Source organism: Lepus europaeus, chromosome 20, assembly GCF_033115175.1.
Source record: "Lepus europaeus isolate LE1 chromosome 20, mLepTim1.pri, whole genome shotgun sequence".
NCBI classification, from domain to species: Eukaryota; Metazoa; Chordata; class Mammalia; order Lagomorpha; family Leporidae; genus Lepus; species Lepus europaeus.
Genome location: NC_084846.1, coordinates 41,799,457 through 41,821,609, shown reverse-complemented (window position 1 = coordinate 41,821,609; position 22,153 = coordinate 41,799,457). Strand labels below are relative to the sequence as shown.

The 22,153-nt window shown below is 35.3% G+C and overlaps 1 protein-coding gene across 2 annotated transcripts in view; it reads right to left on the bottom strand.

Annotated features, from left to right (window-relative positions):
* Positions 1–5,708: 5,708 nt before the first annotated feature.
* CDK13 (cyclin dependent kinase 13) overlaps positions 5,709–22,153 on the bottom strand; it is a 115,237-nt gene continuing 98,792 nt past the window's right edge. The window contains exons 10-14 of one of the 2 annotated variants that reach the window (XM_062179188.1): positions 18,402–18,518; positions 17,714–17,845; positions 11,574–11,779; positions 7,680–8,132; positions 5,709–7,120 (exon numbers count right to left, since the gene is read on the bottom strand). In XM_062179188.1, coding sequence (XP_062035172.1) covers positions 6,270–7,120; positions 7,680–8,132; positions 11,574–11,779; positions 17,714–17,845; positions 18,402–18,518 — 1,759 coding nt within the window. In that variant the 3' untranslated portion in view covers positions 5,709–6,269. The remainder of the gene's footprint in view (positions 7,121–7,679; positions 8,133–11,573; positions 11,780–17,713; positions 17,846–18,401; positions 18,519–22,153) is intronic. The other variant, XM_062179189.1, reaches the window with a different exon arrangement.

Here is a 22,153-nt window from a genome sequence, read left to right as displayed (position 1 = left end):
TATTGCCTCACCCCTGTCAGAATGGCTAAAATCCAAAACAGAGAGACTAACAAATGCTGGCGAAGATGTGGACAAAATGGAACACATAAACACCAGTGGTGGGAATGTCAATCAGTGCAGCCACTGTGGAAAACAATGTGGCAATTTCCTTAAAAAGTAGAAATAGACTTCCCATATGATCCAGCATTCCCAGTACTGGGTACATACCCAAAGGACTTGAACACAATGTATCAATGAGATACCTGCACCATCATGTTTATAGCAGTGCTGTTCACGATAGCCAAAATTTGGAATCAACCAAGGTGTCCATCCATCACCAGATGAAAAAATAAAATGTGGTATATATACATACTGGAATATTATTCAGCTATAAGAAAGAATGAAATTCTACCATTTGCAGCAAATGGACACAGCTGTAGGACATCGTGTTGAGTGAAATAAGCCAGACCCAGAGAGACAAACACTGTATGTTCTTCCTTACAAGTGGGATAGGAAGGGAGGAAAGGAGGAAGGAAGGAGAAATGTCTATGTGTATCAGTGTTCCTGCAAATAGCTTTGTAAAACTTTTATACCCTTGACAAACCAATGGTTAAGAATGTTATATTACTATAGTTCTAATGATCTGTGTTTACTTTAAAATTTACTGTATATAGGTGAAATGGTCATTTCTCCATTCAATTACTGTTTAGTTACTGTGTATATTCCCACTAATACTGGATCTTTTTTCTCTTTACTTGGTAAACTTCTCACTAGGTGAAGTATTAAGCCTTCTTACCATAATGTAAATTTAAAATGTTATCTCAAAAGCTTAAAGAAAGGGAGAAGAAAGGAGAGTGAGAGGGAAAGAGGGGGAGAGGAGAGAGAGAGGAAATATTATTAGTTTCTTAGAATTTTATCAACAAATCACACTGAATCTTTTAAAAACTAAAAATTAAGGTTAAAAGAGGTACACACACATGTCATATGCGTAAGGATACAAGTATAGTACTTATAAATGGAAAAGAGCAGCATAGAACAAAAGTTCAGGAACAAATCCATATAAGATGGTTGCAAAAAAAAAAAAAAAGCAGGATGAAATTTAGCAAATGCTACAGCCATTCAAAAAGGTAAAATTGGATCTTTATGTCACAACATGTAACTAAATAATTTAAAATGCAGTGTAGAAGTAGAAAGCCAGAAAAGAATTTTGTGTGACTACTCAAATTGCAGTCCTGGGAGTAGAGAAAGCTTTTTAGAGAAACTATAAGGAAAACATTAACTGACTTGACTACATCACACTCTATTAACCTGTATAGGTCACAAAGAGCTTATATAAAGACTCTTCTGAGCAACAGAGATAAAACCTAATAATGAAACATTAAGAATAGTTAATAAACAAACAATGATATGGCTAACAAAAGAAACAATGAATTTCACTAGTAATAAAAGACATAAATTAAAATAAGATGATATCACAGTCAAAATCTAAAAATTTAAAATACTCAATAAACCTAAAAGAAAAGGGAGAGGAATAGAAATGTAAAGCTGTTAAGTCTTTCCCAGTAACAATTTGGATCTAGCAGACATTTTAAAGTGCACTCTTGATACCAGCAACTCAGAGGAAATATGTGTGGGTATGTATGTATTTATGTGGATGCTTAATTACTTTACAGTTTGTAATTGAGAAGTTAGAAATCTGGGGTCCATCAATAACGAATTGTTACATTATAATTCTTTCTATAAAGGAATAATTTACAGCCATTAAGACGAGGGTGGAATTTAATTAACTGACAAAGATATTCACGTTAAACAAATTTATGGGCAGTATAATCCCAGTTTTAAGAAAAGTCCCCATAGATATGCATTTATATACCTTTATCAAAGTCTAAATACTAGTGGTGGTTATCTCTGGGTGTTCTCTGTGATCCTATTTCCAAATATGTATATATATGTAAAAAGGAAAAAAAATATGTAGGGTTCCAGATTTTTAACCTTTATCAAAAACAACAACAACAACAAAAAAGATGTGGCATAGTGGATTTGATTACAAGTGGTAACTTCTGTTAGGTAAGATTATCTCCAGGAGTCTGTTCTGGATCTAAGCAAAGGAAACAAGGCTGAGATCATGGCCTGGAATTCTTATGGCAGTTTATTTGCAGACTCAAATACAGCCATTTTTTTTTTTAACAAATGGCTTATATTAATGCATTACACCTAACAGTTATAAAACTTTACTAAAGTTCTTATAAGAGTATAACACCTTTACAACAGATTGAGGAAAAAATTTAAAGGTGAGTTCTCTATTCACTATGTGAACATAATTAGGACTGGAAAATCCTTTTTTTTACAGGACACTTGATATGCTGAAGGAAGTTAAGACACAAAATTTGTTAAACTGCATAATTCAAAGGGCAAGTTCTTACCATTATAAGCAAACGTTTATTTTCCCTATCTCCAAATACATCTCATAACTTACTACTAATAGCTTTTAAGAAAACTAGAAATAATTTACTAAATTATCTGGAGAAGTCTTTGGACAAAAGGCCACTACAGGCTCCAAATTACGTGTTTTCTAAAACACTTTTTGAAAATTTTTTCTTAAGTGGATTTTTGTATTGTCCAGTATTGTAAATTTGATTACTGTTTTACTATAACACTAGTCAAGTTATTAGCTGACAATTTTTCTATTACAGAGTTAAGTATTTACTGCGGAAATTTAGAAATGGCTTAGAGGAACAAATGCAGGCAATCCAGTTGCCAGAAAATGGTTGTAGCAATCTCTTTCTCTAAATGTCATTTTTCTAAGTTGGAGACAGATGATTGATCAGATAATTTTAGGTTATTGGAACATCCTGTTCAGACTTTAAAATCATCAAAACCAGTAGATCTATATTCAAAACTTGTATTTCAGCTTTATTTATATATTTAAAACTTGTATTTCATCTTTACTTAAGCAAAACAAAAAGCTCTTGGATGAAAAAAACCAACCCAAACTGGATTAAGTTCATAGCAAATACACTAAAACCAGAACACAGAAGTACCGATCAGATTAGTCTAGGAGTATTTAATCCGTTCACTTTCCATTTTTTTCACATATCAGCCTATTACAAATAAGCCAGATTCAACTTAAAATTTGTTTTCATCATTGAAGTTCCAGTTGTATTTCCTTCCACAACTTTTTCTATTCAAATTTCAATTTAAAAGTCTACAAAGAAATTCAAATTTTCATTTCTTATATCCACTTATGTGTAATTTAGATAATTAAGAGCAGCAAATACCTCCAGCTTCTCCACACAGTTTTTAAATTTTGCTGCCAGGCCTCCAGAAGTGTGATTTAGTGCCTTTCACGTTTATTGGTTTATTCCAAGCACTAGAGTATTACCTGACACATGGTAGGCACTGAATATATTTGCTGACAAATAAAGCTTTGAATCATAGTTACTAATATTATGTTAATTCACATTCCACAAATTTTAATAAATAAATCTCTTAAAATTAGTATTTTAAAATGTTATAATGACTGCAATTCTTCAAAGACTGGGGAAATATACTGAGCTCTATACAGAAAAACCTGCTGTGTTAAGAAATACAAAAGGAAATTTCACCTTTTTTCTCTTTGGTGGGCTAATCTTTCTCTGTTCATCTTATCTGAAACCTTAGGTTTACTTGCTTCTTGCCAAGAAATTAAAGCAGTATTGTATGTTCCTTAAATCTCACTCAAGAATACTCAATGATCACTATTATTATAATCTACAAAATTACTGACTTCCCAACTCCACTTTTCTTAGTAACCCAAATTCATTGAATCAAAGTATTCAATGTTATGGAGAGATGCATTATAATATTTACTACCATTTTTCCTCAATTACAAGACACTTTCTTTCATATAATAATATATCTTAACCTGGGACTTATTTTACATCTACATCTTAGCACTGTGCTGTGGTTCAACTGGCATCAATTTTTTATCTAACTTGCACATAAATATTGGTATGCCTCACAAGCAATGCTGTCTCCAGTTTAATACTAGCAACTATAGATCAAATTTTCAATTTCACAGCAACAGTTTCCCTGTCCTCCCAGCCACACTCCCAATATGTAACTGAAATGTTCAATTAGAAAAACTATCCAAACACAGTTCAATTTTATATAAAATATTTAATTTTTAAAACACAGGCTATTCATGTCACATAAGTATCTTCAATTTTAGGTTAGCTGCTCTGATCAGCAGAATTATCAAGTGTGACTATTAATAACTTAGATACTGTCCCTTAGAGGAAACTCTAAAGCTCTAAGATTCACCATATTAAAATTTCAGATACTTGAATACTGTAGCTATTTTGCTAAATTTCAAAATAGTTCTTCACTTTCTGCAATGTAGTCTTGTAAGTTGCTACTACTCAAAATTCAAATAAAAGCAAAATAATTTTTTCTTCCATTCGTTTCCTTCTCCCGACAAAAAATTCCATCAGAAAACAAAATGGCCAAATGATACCAATTCATTTTTATAGTAACAAAATGGTCAATCATCCTCTTTAAAATATTCTTACTGTTATCAAACTATAATGCTTTCCACACACTGTTTTGTATTGAAGGTTCACAAGTCACATTGTGGGCACAGGGTTAACTTGCTTTAGAACTAGAGCAATTTTCATTCTTTAACAGTTGTTCCCATTTAAAATTCCAACGAAAAAATAATTGGTAAAAACAAAATAGCTAATTGGCATCAACTCTTAATTTCAGGAGCCTGTTTTCCATTTGGTAACAATGGCAACACTGGTTGTTTTCCTTTGGCTCTTTTCTAGAATTATTACAATTGCAGGGGGGTGTGTGTATGCACACAAAATCAGTGAGACTTGACGCCATTACAGTTTAAATAAAGATTACTCCATCATTGTTACTCTTAATAAAAAAAGAAAATGTTAAAATAAGCTACAGTTGCTTTAAGTCCAGCAAAAGTGGTAATAAACTTTAGAGATGAGAGGAAGGGAGACAAATGGTTTTCTCATTACTATTTTTTCTTTTTGCTTCAATAAATTCAAGGTAGACAATGTTTCTGGTTAACAAATACAGTGAGCAGAGTAGACTTTTTCTTAAAATGGCAATTGTATAACTTAAAAATAAGGTGTCTGTCACCACCCCCACCATGAACTCAATTGACTTATGTAAATTGTTATTATCTCGTTTCTTAACTCCTGCTCTTCAAATGAAAACAGGGACAATACGGCAACCTGAAAGAAAACAGTACTCTAAAAATCCATTTAGCTATTACTTCCAACCATTTAAATGACAAAACTTTAAACTTCTCAGAAGTAACAAAAGGTACTAACTGCAGTTCTCCCTTTCTTTGCTTTCCCTCACTCCCCCCATCAAGAGAAGGTGTTAGTGAAAGGTAATACAGTCTGAAGACAGGCAGAAAAGGATAAAGTGTGATAGACAGAGGGAATGATCTAACAGGAACTGAACAGGTAGCCCCTGAAAGTTTAAGGGCTTCCTGCCTCTTCCATAGAACGCATTGATTCCCTTTAAAAGACAAATGGGTATAAAGATTAACTACTTTTTCAGACCTTAAGCTTACCTGTTAAGGCACTTACTTCCCCTCCCCTTCCCACCCATGTTTTTCATATAAAAACCACTATTTCATTTGAATGTATTTTGCTAGGCTATGATAATCTGCAAAACAAAACAAAAATAACATTGACCATTTTTTTTTTTATAAAACTGTTGCATCAAGAGAAAGGTTGTGTTTTATTTTCTGAAATGAGCACAAAGTACACCTTTCACAATAACACTGAAAGCAGGTGCAAAGACTGACAGTGACCTTTGACTAAAGGTAGCTTTGTAAAAAGAAAAATACCAAATAAATCAGTGCCCTTTCTGATTGTTGTAAAACTGGAGGGGTGGGAGAGGGGTTGTTTGTTACATAAAAGTTGGTCCAAACTTACAAAAAAAGCACAAATGTGCATAGTTCAGAAGATCTGCAAGAGGGTCATAAAAAGCTTATGTCCCTAAGATTAGCATCCACTTAAAACTGCGAGAATACAAAATAAAATTGTAACTAGAATTTGTGAAGATGTACAATCAATAGATCTAATTTTAAGAACAGCATGAATTTAAGCAAAGGTTTTTTTTGTCTTTTTTTTTAAACTATTGTATGCAAGACCCTTTTCCACATAAAAATAAAGCTGTTGTTGAATTAATATTATTCAAGTCTCTTGGACTGCTGCCTTAAATTGCAGCTAGAAAAGTCTTTCCAGATAAAAATGATGTGCCTGAGGAAAAACAGATACTCAGAATGGTAACCCTCTGCCTCGACCTCTGCCAGCTGATGTGCTAATGTGTCCCCTGTATCCTTGTGAATATCCAGGTCCTTGAGCAGGAGAAGTCCAGGTCTGTCCATGCATGAGGCCAGGGCCGCCCGGGTTTTCCTGTAAATTACCACCATAGTTATAGTTGTGCATCTTTGCTGGCAAAGGGTGAGTACTCTCTGGCCCTGTAGAAGGGTCACTGCTATTTGCCAGGACTGCAATAGGACCATGGCTGTATTCAAATCTATGGTCCTTGTCTCCACTAAACAACATGGGACCAGCATTGAGGTAAATGTCTCCATATCCAGCTACTGAACTGGGAAATGACTCGGAAAAGGCAGAAGGCTGAGGTGGACCACCAGAATGAGATGAAGCAGTACTGTAATTATCCAAAGACTGAATATCTGAGTTTCCAATGAAGCTACGTTGTTCCAATGGTGGAGCAGAACTACTTCCTAGACCATCATTGCTAACATAAGAAGCAGAAGAGAAAGAAGATGATGCAAAGTTGTCCTTGTATTCTGAAGTGGGCACATAAGTGTCTCCTGCTTGATAATCAATACCACCTTCTCTTTTAGGATCATCTTGGGGCTGATGCTGGGCAAGCAGCTGTAACAGGGCTGCTTTCACACCAGCATGAGGGTCAGTTAATGAAGAACTAGTGGTGGCTACATGCTGGTTTTCTGTCCGATAATCCAGATCTTCCTCAGTGACTGGTGGTGGTTCAGGAGGTTCAGGAGGACGTTGATCAGGGGGCAGAATCCGAGGCCGATCTGGTTCTGGTGTTAGCTCCAATATCCTCCTGTCTTGGTGCTGGATGAGGTCATCTTGCCCTAAGTGAAACAAAGCAAAATAAAGTCAAAAGCTAATATGGAAAACTAAATAGCTGATGTGTCCTATGGTGGTCTTAAAGATCATCAGAAGTTCCATTTCTGTCGTAACATTATAAACAGAAAGGAAAAAAAGTTTACAAGTATTAATATTGCCTGCTTCATTTAAGTATATAGTAACTGAAAAGTTTTATCTTATCTGGCTTTTCAAAGATACTTCACATAAACTAGTTTATTACCAGAGGAGCAATGTTATTATGTACATAAAGTTTATACCTAGGTCAAGCATCCTTTTGTATTCGAAATAAAGGAAGACTTCTTAACACAGTCTTACCTTAGGAAAATCTATACATCCCTAATGAATAATATTACACTTGGATAATCTGTTAAAGAATCAATTCCTGGGAGTAAACAGACTAGGAAACCAACTTATAATCAGTGACCTGAGAATTTTCAGGAAATCTGGCAAAGTCACTGAAAAAATTGCATAACAGATAATCAGGGAACAGCAAGAAACAGCGTGAACGCAGCTGAGTTAGCGGTCTGGCATCCACACACTCACCCGATACCGGAGTGCTAGGTTCTGGAGGTGGCCTGAGCTGTAAAGATGCTTCATGTCCCGATCCATTTTCTCTCTCTTCTAGTAGCACATCTTTCTGCTTTGACTGCTGAGCCTTTATTAACTGAGTCAACAGAACTGCAAATGCACTCTGCACAGCCGCCTGGGCAGCATCAGTCTCCACTTTGGGCTGGACAGTCTGAGAAGGCGGCTGAATTCCTCCCAATGGTTTCGAAGACTCCTGCTGTGGTGTTGATGGATCTGTCTGTTTTTCACCTGTTGCCAAAATTCCAGCAGGAAGGTTTATTTTATTTAGCTGCTGTTGAGTCTCAGAGTTTACCTTAATGTTCAACACTTGGACAAAATCAGCCATATTAACACTTGTTTTAGACTGTAGGAGGTTTAGTAGAATTGCCAATTCACTGTGGTTTAACTGCTGTCCAGGGCCTGTTATTACTAAAGACAAAATTTATATTAATTAGAACTGCCATAATTCACAGCTCTTCCCACCTCCTACCCCCAAATGGTTCTGTATTCCATACTAAAATGTACATTTGAAGGGAAATGTTTAAGAAACACTGGGAAAAGAGAACCATTTAAATGTAACTGCACATAAGTCAAACAAAAAAAGAAAAAACTGTGGTTAATTTTGAGCAAGAATAAAACTTCAAAATGAAAATCAAGTCTATCACAAGGACCCCATGCTACAAATTTTTAAAAGATTTCCTCAGAAATGATTTTAATTGCTTGTTTTTTATTTGTTTTCTGCTACTTGAAAGGCAGACAGAGAGAGTGAGAGATTACTCCTTCATCTGCTGGATCACTGCCCAAATGCCTTTAACAGCCAGGGCTGGGCCAGGAGACCAGAGCTCCATCCAAGTCTCCCATGGGTGACGGAGATCCAAGCACTTAAGCCATCATCTGCTGCCCCCAAGGATGCATTAGCAGGACATTGGATCAGAAGCAGAATAGCCAGTACTTGAACAAGCGCTCCAAAATAGGATTTAGATTCCCAAGCAGTGGTTCAACCCCATGCAATTTAAATAGAAAACACCACCTTGTGAGTGGGAAATGTACAGTCATGACAATAGCTAATGTAGAGTGCCTGGTACTTTCGAAGTATTTTACGTCCTCTAGTCCTCACGACAGTCTTGTAAGATAGGCTCTATTTTACTGTTGAAGAAACTGACGCCCAAAGTCACAGCTTCTATAAGTGGCAGGGCTGAAATCACATCTCTGATCCCAGAATCAGAGCTCTTAACTACTACACTGTACTGCTTCTGTAAAGTAGTTTATTATCCAAGAACCCAACCTTATCGTTGTGGTAAACTGAAATAAGATTTGCAGGCTCTGATAAAATACCTGTGTTTTTATTCAAATTCCTTTTTTTTTTTTTTAAAGTGAGATCACTTTGGGTTAGTTAAGAATGCCTACAGAAGCATTTACTCCATGCATATATGACAGTATTATATTAACCTCTCAGTAAGGCAGAATCAGTTATTTTTCCAACTTTCAGATTAGACCTGGGATGGTTTATACAGGCTTTTGTGCAAGCTCATGCAAATCATTACGAGGTTCAAATGTATATACCACTGTATGTGGCACTTGATCCTGCAAGTGCCATAACCATAGATGACAGATTAACACAAGGGAAATTCAAAGATGAAAACTTTTTAATGCTATTCATATTTTTCTTTTATATTCTCCTTATGCATTTTGAGGTATTTTTAACTTATTATTTTTAGATTATTTAAAAAACCTGGAAGCTATTTTTCTGACTCACGAGCATTAATTAGGAACCCTATTGTTTGCTATACCCCAAGAGCCAATTCTTGTTATTTTCCTTTTCATCTGCCTGTTGGCAGAGGTGGTCTCCCTGGAGCACAGGGAGACACTGGCTAACTGAAGTCTCTTCTACAGAAGGACGTTTTCTTATTTTCAGACACTTAATGATGATGCAGGGAAAAACGGAACAGAGATTTCCTATTTTTAAAAAAATCCAAATTCCCACTTCTTAATAATGACAGTTTTCTTTAAAAAGGAAAAACAAAACACAATAAAATCAACATTAACAGGGTTGTGAAAAAAGTTAGAGCTAAAAACATTAACAAAATGATCCAGAAAAGGAATTCATTTTTTACAGTTAAATTATACTAAAATAACACTATTCTACTGTACTTGCTCTTAGAATTAGGACATCAGTTCCATGAAGAGAGGCAGAAATACAGACCTGATGGTCTCAGTAAATATGACAACTGTGACCAGGGACAAGTGACCACATCATGCAAACTCTGTTACTACTATCTCAAATCCTTTTTAAGCAGTAGGATGGTATAAGAATGAAGAGAGAGGCCGGCGCCATGGCTCACTAGGCTAATCCTCTGCCTGCAGTGCCGGCATCCCGGGTTCTAGTCCCGATCGGGGCACCGGTTCTGTCCCGGTTGCTCCTCTTCTAGTCCAGCTCTCTGCTGTGGCCCGGGAAGGCAATGGAGGATGGCCCAAGTGCTTGGGCCCTGCACCCACATGGAGACCAGGAGGAAGCACCTGGCTCCTGGCTTTGGATCAGCACAGCGCACCGGCCATAGCAGCCATTTGGGGGATGAACCAACAGTAAAGGAAGACCTTTCTCTCTGTCTCTCTCTCACTGTCTAACTCTACCTGTCAAAAAAAAAAAAAAGAATGAAGACAGAAAACTTATTGTTGTTTCTCTTTTGCCTTTCTCCAAATTTTATATATTAACATAAGCAGAATGCTGAACTTGACATAGATAGCCTTCACTGTTTAAAAGCTATTCTTCAACACTATATGTGTAGCAAATGTTTTAGTGTATAAGGCAAATTCACTATTTCAAAAGTAAATTCTTTTGAACAACAAATAATTGCTTTGGGTTTTTTTTACGTATGAATACTTCAAAAATGTAGTCTAACGAAGGTCAAGAATAAACTTTGATTACAAGGGCAAGAATTATGGTAATCTTTGTGAAGCTTACTCTATTCTGAACCATCGAAACTCAAATCTAATCCACAGATGTTTAAACCAGAAAATTTATAAATCAAGATTTACTTATCTCCTAATAAGTGCTTCTGTATTTTTTCATGTTTAATGAACCACAACCTACTTACATACACACACAAACATACAGTTTACATTAGTCTCTGTCTTCATAATAAAATTTACCCAGAGCTGAATGTTTCTGGATTCTTGAGGCAAAGTGAGTAGACTTTCTTTTAAAAAAGTTGTTAACTAAATGCAATCATGACTTTAACACATGACAGACAACACTGAAGGGGCTGACTTTCATGAAAGTGCTTATTCTTACCACACACGGAGTCAGAATAAGAAATTTAAGTTCCCCCCAAATTACTACATATAAAATATTACTCTTTATCATATTTTAAGTTATTTCTAGCAAAATATCAGATTTCAATCCTGGAGATTATAATATATAGGGAAACATCTAACATTAAGAATGACCTGAGGACATTAAAAATGGTATGAAAGAATTTCCATTATAATTTTTAGCTGTCTTTCCTCTGTCTTCCTTCCTATTCCTTAAGCATCCACAGATCCTAAACACTGAGTCCACAGAGGGTATCGTTAGTAAACACCTATGACTCCCATCCTGGAGAAAAGGGGAAATAAAACCATCTGACCAATCACCAATCAGAAGTAATTTGATCCTTCTTTAGAAACTATCTTTCCTTGAGACTGGTTAAAATTGTGATGCTAGAGTAATAAAACTTTTGCCATAGCACAAAAAACAAGAAAAGGTCAAATTCAGTGAATACACCTTAATTTTCACCATTAAGTCACAAAATGCTTCAACACTAGAGCAATATAATCAACATTAGCCCCAAAATGAGGTGAAGAAAACCAACCCATGGAAGCATTACTGACCAGGTGCTACATTTGAGTTGCCCTGAGATTTCAGTTGTGAAGATGGCAGCACACCTTGGGGTGTGTTGGTTCTGCTGTCATCCAAGCCCAGAGACAAGTCCTTCCTAGGGGCTTTAACTGTGGAAACGTCATCAGTCATGCCCATCTGCTTCTGTCTTCTTCGTTTTTTGCTCCATAACTCATGGCAATCTTGCCATAAAGGAAGGCTGAAAAAAAATTTTAAGTACTACATTGTGAATGACATTTCTTCACAAAAAAAATGTTAGTAATTGTACAGTAAGAAAGCCATTTCCCTTTTACCAAAAATCATTTTGGAAGATTTCAAACACAAATAAATAGGTAAAACTCAACTTCATAAGTAGGTAAAACTCCAATTCATCCTTGACATTCCACCTTCTTCAGGGCCTTATCTTTACAGAAGGACTATTTTTGTTTGCTCCAGAATAAACAGTAATCATTTATTAAAATTCTGTATAATGAATATAAATTCATAAAAGTATGCTACAGTTACCCTTGGTGCTGTCTTCTAAAGGCAGTTCTTATAGTCAAGCATATACTGAATAGGATATGAAGGAGGAGGCAGAAAAACGCCATTTGCAGAAACCAGATATAGGATAAAAATGTACAGAGTAAAATATAACATTTGCAAAAAACTTCCTGGTAAAAGCTTTTTACCTTTGAGAAACCTGTGATTTGCTTCTATAATCAGATGTTCTAGAATTAAACTGATGCTAAAGAGTTCTGAATAACTGGTAACTATCAAACTTATACACAATTCTGAAACAACCCTACTATAATATAATTTCATAAAACTGACAACACTAGAGAATCACTTTTCCTTAAGAAAGAAAGACATAATTTTTGCTTATAAATGTTTTCTTCTTATCCTAGTAACAAATCCAATGGAAAGTTACTATTACAAATCTGTCTTAGAGATGAGAAAATTGAGGCATGGAAAGGTTAACAAACTTGCCTGTAATATCTACAAACTCCTTTATACAATCCCACCTGGCGATATGTGTACCTTAAGCCCTAAACTGTAGTGTGTGTTTACCTCTAGGGTACACAAAGACTTTCAGGGGGATGGGGGAGATTTAACACCTGGAAATGTTTCAGTGGAATTTCCATGTCCTTATATCCTCTAAGATTGAGTTTGAGACAAGCCTGCAGGTACAAAGCAAGTTCTTTCTTTACACCATCTCTTTCACAAACTTTTATCTCATGTTATGAAATAAAGTTGAATCTTAGTAATATGAAATATTAGTAAAAAAGGTCATTCCCAAAAGATTACAAACAGCATGATATCCTGTTGTAAAAATAAGAACTAAAATTTGAAAACATAAGTTTTTATGAGAACATATAAATAGCAACAAAAAGTAAAGAAAGACATACACCAGAGATGATGATTACCTCAGATGGAGGGAGGCAAGAGGATCGATGGGTGGAAGAAGGGGTCATGATATGATTAATGTAGGTTATTTTCAAGGTTGTAGCTTTTGTTTGGTAGGTTCATGGCTGTTTATTAACATTATTTAAAATAACTAATTAAAGCAAGTAAAATAAATAAAAGAGAGCCATGCATGGACCAATGATGAGTGACATAAGGATTATGACTAAACCAAGTCTATGCACCTGAGGTCCAAAAACAAAACAAAGGCATACCTCTCAGCCATACTATGGTGCATTGCCTCAGCATGTAAAAACCTCTTGGAGTAACAAACAAAGGGATAATTTAAAATATCGATAATGGGAAGATTTAAGGCATCATCAACCCACCAACGACTTTCCTTTCTGTGTGGATGTGTGTATTAGATGACGTGGGTCTCGGCCTCTATTGCAATACTTTGAACTCAGATATATTGTAGTACTGCAGAATGGGATAAATGAAACTATTTCATCTTTTCAGGACTGATGGTCAGGGAATGCACTGTATTTATGGGAAAGCTCCATGATAACAAAAGAGAGTGCCTTTTGCTCCCTCCCACAACAGAAAGGCAGGAAATTCTTTATGGATAACCTCATCATTGATCTCTAGGAAAGATAAACACTATTCTACAAAAAGCTATGGTAGTAACTGATGCCATTTTTTCAGATGTACCAGGAATGTTTTCCAAATGACTAGACTTTTATGTGCTTTCTTGAAGGATTCAAATGCCAGCTCAGCCACTTACTTGATTTCCTTTAGGTAAGTAACTTGACTTTGTGCCTCAATTTTCTTATCTTTACAAATGAGATGAATACTACTACTACCTGCCTCACAGAGCAGAGATATTAAATGTTAACACACAGAAATGCTTGGACAGTGTCACACTGTAGACAACACATTCATGACTGACATAATTGATCATCATTCAATAGGTAGCTTAGAACAGTTTTCATCAAATCATATCATGAAGTATTTATTCCAATGACAGCTATATTTCATATTACAGATCATTTAATCATTCTTATATGGCTATTGAAAAATAAAATCAGAGGCTACCTGACACTTCTTAGCTTTAAAATTTTTTTTATGCTTTAAAATTTTTTTCATTAAATACATCAGAAATTAAAGGAGTTATTGTGACTTATTTAATACTCTACTCTCTTGGTCGCTTCAGCAGCACATATTAATACTCTACTCTTATTTGATTATTCCTTAAAAACTGACCAAAAGTTCGATATAGATATCTATTTCCCAAAGGAATATCATAGTCCTTACCTTATAAGCAATTTAGGATATCTTTGATTGGCCTATGTTACAAGTGTAGAATATGAAAAAGGTGAACTAGACAAAAATATATCTAACAAAAAAACAGTCTGGATATTGCAAGGGTCAGAGAGGCCTACTGTTATCTGCCCTCATTTGGATACAGATACAGACTCAAAATCTTAAAAGACACTTGGCTTTTCCTAATGAAGGAATGTGCTTAGCCTGATAGTACTATCTTCTCTACTCATGCAGCAAAAATTATTAAAGGCAAGCTAATCATCACCTTCCATTCTAACTTTGATTTATCATTTTAATGACTCTCACATTTAAAAAAATAATGTTGTCATATCATGTTGTTTATACATTTTATTTAAATATTCATTCAATATCACTATAATTTTGACCTTACTGCTTAGTAATATACTCAGTAAGATACTTTCCATAATGTATTATTTGTTTACAAAATGTTTTCCAATTTGTAAAATATATTTAAAGTGGAAAAATGTAGTCAGGTGTATGCTGATAAAAATAAAGTCTGATTTAATGATTTATTTGACAACAGGACAGTTTATAATTAGGTTAAATGGCAGATGGCTTCCATAAACTGAATAGGATAAGCTTACAAGATTTTTTTTTTTTTTGCAAGAACAGATTTAAAACCGCAAAAAGAAACAATTTTAAAAATAGACTGCAAGGACTGCTAGTTCGAGTCCCAGCTAATCTGCTTTTGATCTAGCTTCCTGCTAATACGACTGAGATGGTCCAAGTACCTGGGTCTCTGCCATCCTAGAGGGAGACCAAGATGGAGTTCCTGGCTCCTGGCTTCCAACTGGCCCAGATCTGGCTTTTGCAGCCATTTGTCACTCTGCCTTTCAAATACTTAAAGAAAAAGTTGTATTAGAAAAATCATTTAGTAAGTACTTGTAAAGCCACTGAAAAAAATAAATGACTAAAGACTAACTATGAAACCTTTTGCAGAGCACATGGTTTCTAATTCTTTTCTCTCAAGAAAACTGATAAAGAATCCCAAGTTGATATCTGAAAGGTCATTAAAATAATTTTTGATGAAATATTTGCAGTATATAATGTGGAAGGAACTCAATGATATAACTTCTTCCATTCTCAAATGGGTATTTACAAAAATAAAAAAAAGAAAACTACAATTAATGAGGAACTGTGCCTCATTCTAGGATAAGTTATATTAATCAAATTACTCAGGGAAAAAAAAATCTCAGTCCTATCTGACTCATTCAGTTGTACTTCTAGCAAAATTTACTAATTTCTCTGTTTTAAAATTAAATTTAATAGGGTAATAAACTATTTTAAGTTTAATGTTAAATTAGAAAATTTAGCAGAAGTAATATAAACTCTAAATGAAAAAGGAACAATGTCCAATTCTTGAATATTTTCTATACTATTGCTGGTAATGGCAAAATGCTATGATATTAGGATCCTCTGGAATCATTTACAAGAGTGATGTAACTGCTCTACTTTAAAAAGTCAACATTTAAATTTCATGGAAAATTAATTTGCAACTATTTAAACCCTTGATTAAAAACTGAAATATGTTTGATGGAATTATACCAGAATTCTTGCATGTGGACCAACTTTAAATCAAGGGATCAAAATGAGCATTACCAATAATGGGACAAAATAATACTACATTCCTCTTGATATAATACTACAGAAAGTACACATCACCATGTAGGTTGTATTCTTGTCCCTAAAAATGTTATTTATTCTGATCACAAGAAAGCAATAAAATCCAGACTGTGAAATGTTTTACCAAAAATCTACATTTGGATTCTACTGTAATAAATGCCCTCCCCAAGAGCAACTGAAGACTAAAGAAACATGACATCTAAATAAAATGTATGAAGTGTGAATGAATTCTTTATCCAAAAAAAGTAAATAACCTATAAAGGAAATTATTATGCCACTGGGGAAATCTGAATATTGATGTTAACTTTCTTATGCTTTACAACATTACTGCAGGCACACAGAATAAAGTTTTAGTTCTTATAGTTACAAGATGAAATATTTGTAAGTGAAGTATCACCTCCACAACATAATATTCAACTAATATTATGGGGAAAAGTTTATATATAGTGTTAAAGTAAATGTGTTTAAATATTAATACTTCTTGAATCTTAGGACATATGAATGCTCACTTTATCATTCATCCTATTTTTCTCAAGAGTTGAACATGAAGGGGTGAAATTTCAAGACTACTGACATATGAGGGAACTCTGAACTTTCTGTATAATGACAAGTTATTAAGAAAGAGAAGGAGGAAAGGAAGGAGAGTACATAGAAGGGATGAATGGATTAATTCAACAGTGAATGATTCAGGTACCTCAGTATGTAAGGTGAGAGATTCTTTTTGCCTTTCAAATCACTTCATAAACACCAGCCATACACAGTTCAGTAAAAACTTTATGAAGCAAAGTATAACAGCCTCACAGAAATATGAGTTCAATTTAACTGATAAGTGGAATGATTTTAACTTTAAAGCTCATGCTTGTTCCTTCAAAAATAGTTTCACTATATTACATGGAAACATTTGAATATCATAGGGACAGGCTTGCTTTGAATGATAGTAACTCTTCATCATGCTAACACCTCTAAGAAAATACCCACCAGATTTCCAGATCCTCAATAAGGAAAAGCAAATGGAGTGTTTTCCCCCTTCCCATACCAATTCTGGAGAAAGAACATGAGTCATGAAAAACTGAACGTTCAGGAACATAGTTATTCTGACTCCCAAACTCAATGCATTTTTCTTCTATCAGATGATAATTCATTCCACACAGGTTTCTGATACTCATGTTCTTTTATTCAATGATAAGGATTTTCTATTGGACAGCATGCCATGGAGTATTCTCAGAACCTCTTTATCTTATTGAACTAAAACTTGGGAGCTGGCTCCAACCCCTACTAGATTTGTATTCTTGGGCAAGTTTCTTAGCCTCTCTGAGCCTGCTTTCTCCCTCTGTAAGTAACAGTAACAATTGTTATCTAACACACAGGATTTACAAAGAATAATGCAATAAATGAGAAACACTTAGCATAACACTCAAAATTTTAGTTTTATAAGTACCAGTGGTAATATAAGTAATGGCAGAAGTAGTACTAGAATTAAAAAAGCAGGAATCGCATTTTCCCAGAGTTGAATTTATTAATAAAATATTAAGATCAACTAACCCTAAAATTAGCTAGAGAAAGACTGATTTTGCTAGTCCTATAACTGGCTCAATATTGAGTAAGCATCCTTATTCTAGATGTGTTTATTATGTGTACTAGTGCTGTTTTACCTATTTCTTTTGATTTATTATATTTCTTATGGCTTCACTAGGTGTGCAATACCTTATGATATTTATATATAGATGTTCTTGACACTATCCAGATTCTGCATATGTGAAATCTAATATTTAAAAAAGCAACTTACTCTGGTGGAGGCATTTTTGAAGGTTCCACATCTCGCAGGAACTCACATTGAAGCGCCTGCTCAGCAGTGCAGCGCTTACTGGGATCCAAGGCGAGCATGTAATCAAATAAGTCTAGTGCAGCTGCAGGAATACTAGCATGAGAAGATTACCAAAGTCAAATACGTTCTTTAGATACAAATTTAGTGCTTCTTTAGGAACTTATTTGTGAATAAGTTATTTTGGATTAAGTTTTAATTAAAAACAAAATTATTTTAAATACTAACACTTTATAAAACTTTATTTCACCAAATCCCAAATTCTTCTTGAAGAAATATTCCATTATTTTTATAAAATTTAGTAATTATTAGGAAATAATAGTGCATTTTATTACTCTATGGGCAGCTTGCTCATGAATTTTTTTAAAACTACTATTTAACTCAGAAGCTGCTTCAGTAAGATTTTAAATAGTATTGCTCTGTTTCATTTAAGTATTAAATCAATCACAACCTCAAAAGATCGACTCCGTAATGATAGTGAAATGGTATTTCACATATAGCTAAAGGTAATTCAAAATTAAATGGCCTAAGAAGAACTGTGATAGGTCTACCTCAGCTCAAAAGAGGATAGAGTAACATTCAGAATTCACAAGAAATAACTGTTTTTAAAAATATTCACTACAGTATGGATATTTAAGTATCCCCTTCTTACAAAACAAATTCTTCTCTTAACTTTCGACGATACTGCTTCTTTGGTTTCATCGTGTTGAAATACGGTAGTTTGATTACATCAGGCCATACCGCAGGACATGGACTCCCACATATACGGCTAAGCAGCAAACAAAAAGAAGTACATCACTATAAACTATATGGAAATGGATACAACTCTTATACAAAACATCAACTTATTTTTAAATATACATTATTACAAGGCTTCAACTTTTCTGTAAGATGTTTCATTAAATGTTAGTTATCCCAAGGTAATTACTAGTTTTAAGTAATCAACCAAAACATTCTGGTTCTTAGAGAAGACCTTCAGATATGCAAAATAAAATCGTGGCCGGCGCCGCGGCTCACTTGGCTAATCCTCCGCCTTGCAGGTCTGGCACTCTGGGTTCTAGTCCCGGTCTGGGAGCCAGATTCTGTCCTGGTTGCCCCTTTTCCAGTCCAGCTCTCTGCTGTGGCCCAGGAGTGCAGTGGAGGATGGCCCAAGTGCTTGGGCCCTGCACCGGCATGGGAGACCAGGAGAAGCACCTGGCTCCTGGAGGGTGAACCAACGGCAAAGGAAGACCTTTCTCTCTCTCTCACTGTCCACTCTGCCTGTCAAAAAAAAAAAAAAAAAAAAGAAGCACTTTGCCTAACTATAATATAATGAAGTCAAACTCTGGAAACATAAGATTTGAATCCTATCTGTGGATATTTGTCAAATCTTACTGCTTCTGAATCTGCTTTTTTGTAAAATAGAGATTAATTTTACTTCAGAGCTACAAAACTGAATGTTAATCTGTTGTACTGAAGTCTTTAGTTTATGACTCTTTAAGAGTTTCAGCTATAAAATGTGCTGTGGGAAGACAACAGTACTGAAGTTATCTAACCGGTAACAGCATATGTGATGGAACAGACACGGAGGCAAGAAAAACTAGAAACTACGGAAGCAAACATGATAGTAACTGCTAACAACTGCATGTTATCAAAATCTGTTTGGTGGCCAGCCAGCTAACCTGCTACCAATTACTAAAGCTATCTTGAAATGCATCATATGCTCAAGTGTTTGTTAAGTAGAAATAATATAAATACATAAGGTTTACCTTGAGAATTTACTGTGACCTTCTTTAATATCAATACCTCAAGGTGCTTTGAATTTTCTTAAAGGTTAACAGGACAAACTCCTCTTTCCATCCTCCCTTCCAATTATTTGTCTTAAAATTTTGTTGCACATGAATTATATTTAGTGTAATCCTGCTGGGATTCAATTTCTATTGTAAAGTTATGGCTTAATTTAGAAATGACCGGTATCTTTACAATGCTTGAAGTACATATTTATATCCTATAAATAATCCACTATTTTCTAATAACTAATCAGTGAAGCTTTGTTATGGGAAGGCCTCTAAATTTGACACACAAAATTTTCAGGTAACCATAGAGATTTCATGGTTCCTAACACTTTTAACCATTGTTTCTTTGAGGTTCTCCAAATGTACAATCATTTCACCTACACATAGCATTTGTTTAGTATATTTTTTCAAATGAATATATAACTATTTATCATTTATCACTGTAGTATTTTATATTACGTGGCAGTTCCTAAACAATGGTAAAAATGATGGTGTATCATAGTAGTAACTTTTTGTTTCTGATTATAATGGGAGTACTCTTATTGTTTATCCCTGGAAACACTGAGTTTTGGTTTGAGAAATACACAAGACAGAATATTCATAAATACAGACATAAATTCACACATATTTTCCTTCAAGAAAGCATTCATTTATTCTTTTCTCTTATGGGCTTCAATTTTTGTGGATTTTAAATGTATTTATTTGATAAGCAGAGTTAGAGAGGGAGAGACATTGAGAGGTTTTCCATCCATTGGTTCACTCCCCAATTGGCTGTAGTGGCTGGGGCTAGGCCAGGCCAGGCCAAAGCCAGGAGTCAGGAGCTTCTTCTGCGTTTCCCATGTGGGTGCAGGAGTCCAAGTACTTGGGTCACTTTCTACTGCTTTTCTAGTCTCATTAGCAGGGAACGGGAAAGGAAGTGGAGCAGCTAGGACTCAAATTGGTGCCAATATGGGATGTCAGCATTGCAGGTGGTGTCTTTACCCTCTATGCCACAATGACAGTCCTGGATTTTAAATTTTAATAGAATGTTTAAATTTTTTAAGTTCAACTTTTAGAAATTCGACAGTAATTATCATCTGCATTTTCTCTCTAGGTGGCTGATGTCATAAATTACATTAACAGATTTCACCTTTATATTCAAAGGAAGAATATCACCAAGGCCTAATAAAAGTACTATTTTGTTAGTGTAACGCTATAGTTTCTACTGTTAGATGTTCTTGATTAGTATTCATATGTGAGACTGGTAATCAGCTGTATTCAAAAGTGGGGCCCAAGGACCCACAGATGACTCATAAGACCCTTCAGGAGGCTGGCTGGTCAAAGTATTACTAAGACATTATTTACCCTTTTCAATGTATTGATATGTACCAATTGCACAAAATCAGTGAGAGAAAAACCTACCAGCATCTTAGCATGATTCAAGTCAATGGTATCAAACTAGCAGTAAATTCACTGCCATGCAATCTGGGGGAGAATCAGCATCACTTAAGAATGTGTCAGGGAAGGGGTGGGGCCATGCTGTGGCATAGCAGGTTAAGCTGTTCCTGCGATGCCAGCATCACACATGGGTTCAAGTCCTGGCTGCTCCATTTCCCATCCAGCTACTTGCTAATGCACCTTGGCAAGCAGTGGAAGATAGCCCAAGTGCTTGGGCCCCTGCCACACATGTGGGAGACCCAGAAGACACTCCTGGTTCCCGGCTTCAGTCTGGCGTGGCCCTGGCCACTGCAGACATTTAGGGAGTGAACCAGTGAATGGAAGATCTCATTCTCTCTGTCTCTGCCTCTCCTCCTATGTAACTCTGCCTTTCAAATAAATAAATAAATCTTCAAAAACAATGAATGTATGCAGAGGATTCTACATTTCATGGAAAATATGCATTATCAAAAAACTATGCATGGATTTATAAATTCTCTTGCACCAAAATAATCTTTTATTCCCATTTTTCCACGAACTTTTTGAAGTACCCTTTAATTTGCAAAAACCATAAAAATTATTATTAAATCCTAAAAATTGAATATATATTTGTAATATTCTTAGGTAAATGGGAAATACTCATAAAGCACTTCTGCTGCACAAGAAAATATGGCAGTTAAAATCAGGAGAGGGGCCCACCTGTGGCATAGTGGGTTAATGCCCTGGCCTGAAGTGCCAGCACCCTATATGGGCGCCGGTTCAAGACCCGGGTGCTCCACTTCAGATCCAGCTCTCTGCTGTGGCCTGGGAAAGCAGTGTAATATGGCCCAAGTCCTTGGGCCCCTGCACCCGTGTGGGAGACCCAGAAGAGCTCCTGGCTCCTGGCTTTGGATCGGCAGCTCCGGCCGTTGCGGCCAATTGGGGAGTGAACAACTGAGTGGAAGACCTTTCTCTCTCTCTCTCTCTCTCTCTCTCTCTCTCTCTCTCTGTAACTCTTTCAAATAAATAAATCTTTTTAAAAAAGAAAATCAGGAGAGAGATTTGTGTAATTACTAGAGGTGTAAACTGAATTTTCTGCTTTTTAAATAATGGATCACTATTTCTACCTACAAGAGCAAGTAAAAAACTACGGCTTCGAAGAATGAGGTATCTTTCTCTGAAGGGAGGAGAGAACTTCCATTTTGCTTATGGCCCTGTCTAAATACTGATGGAG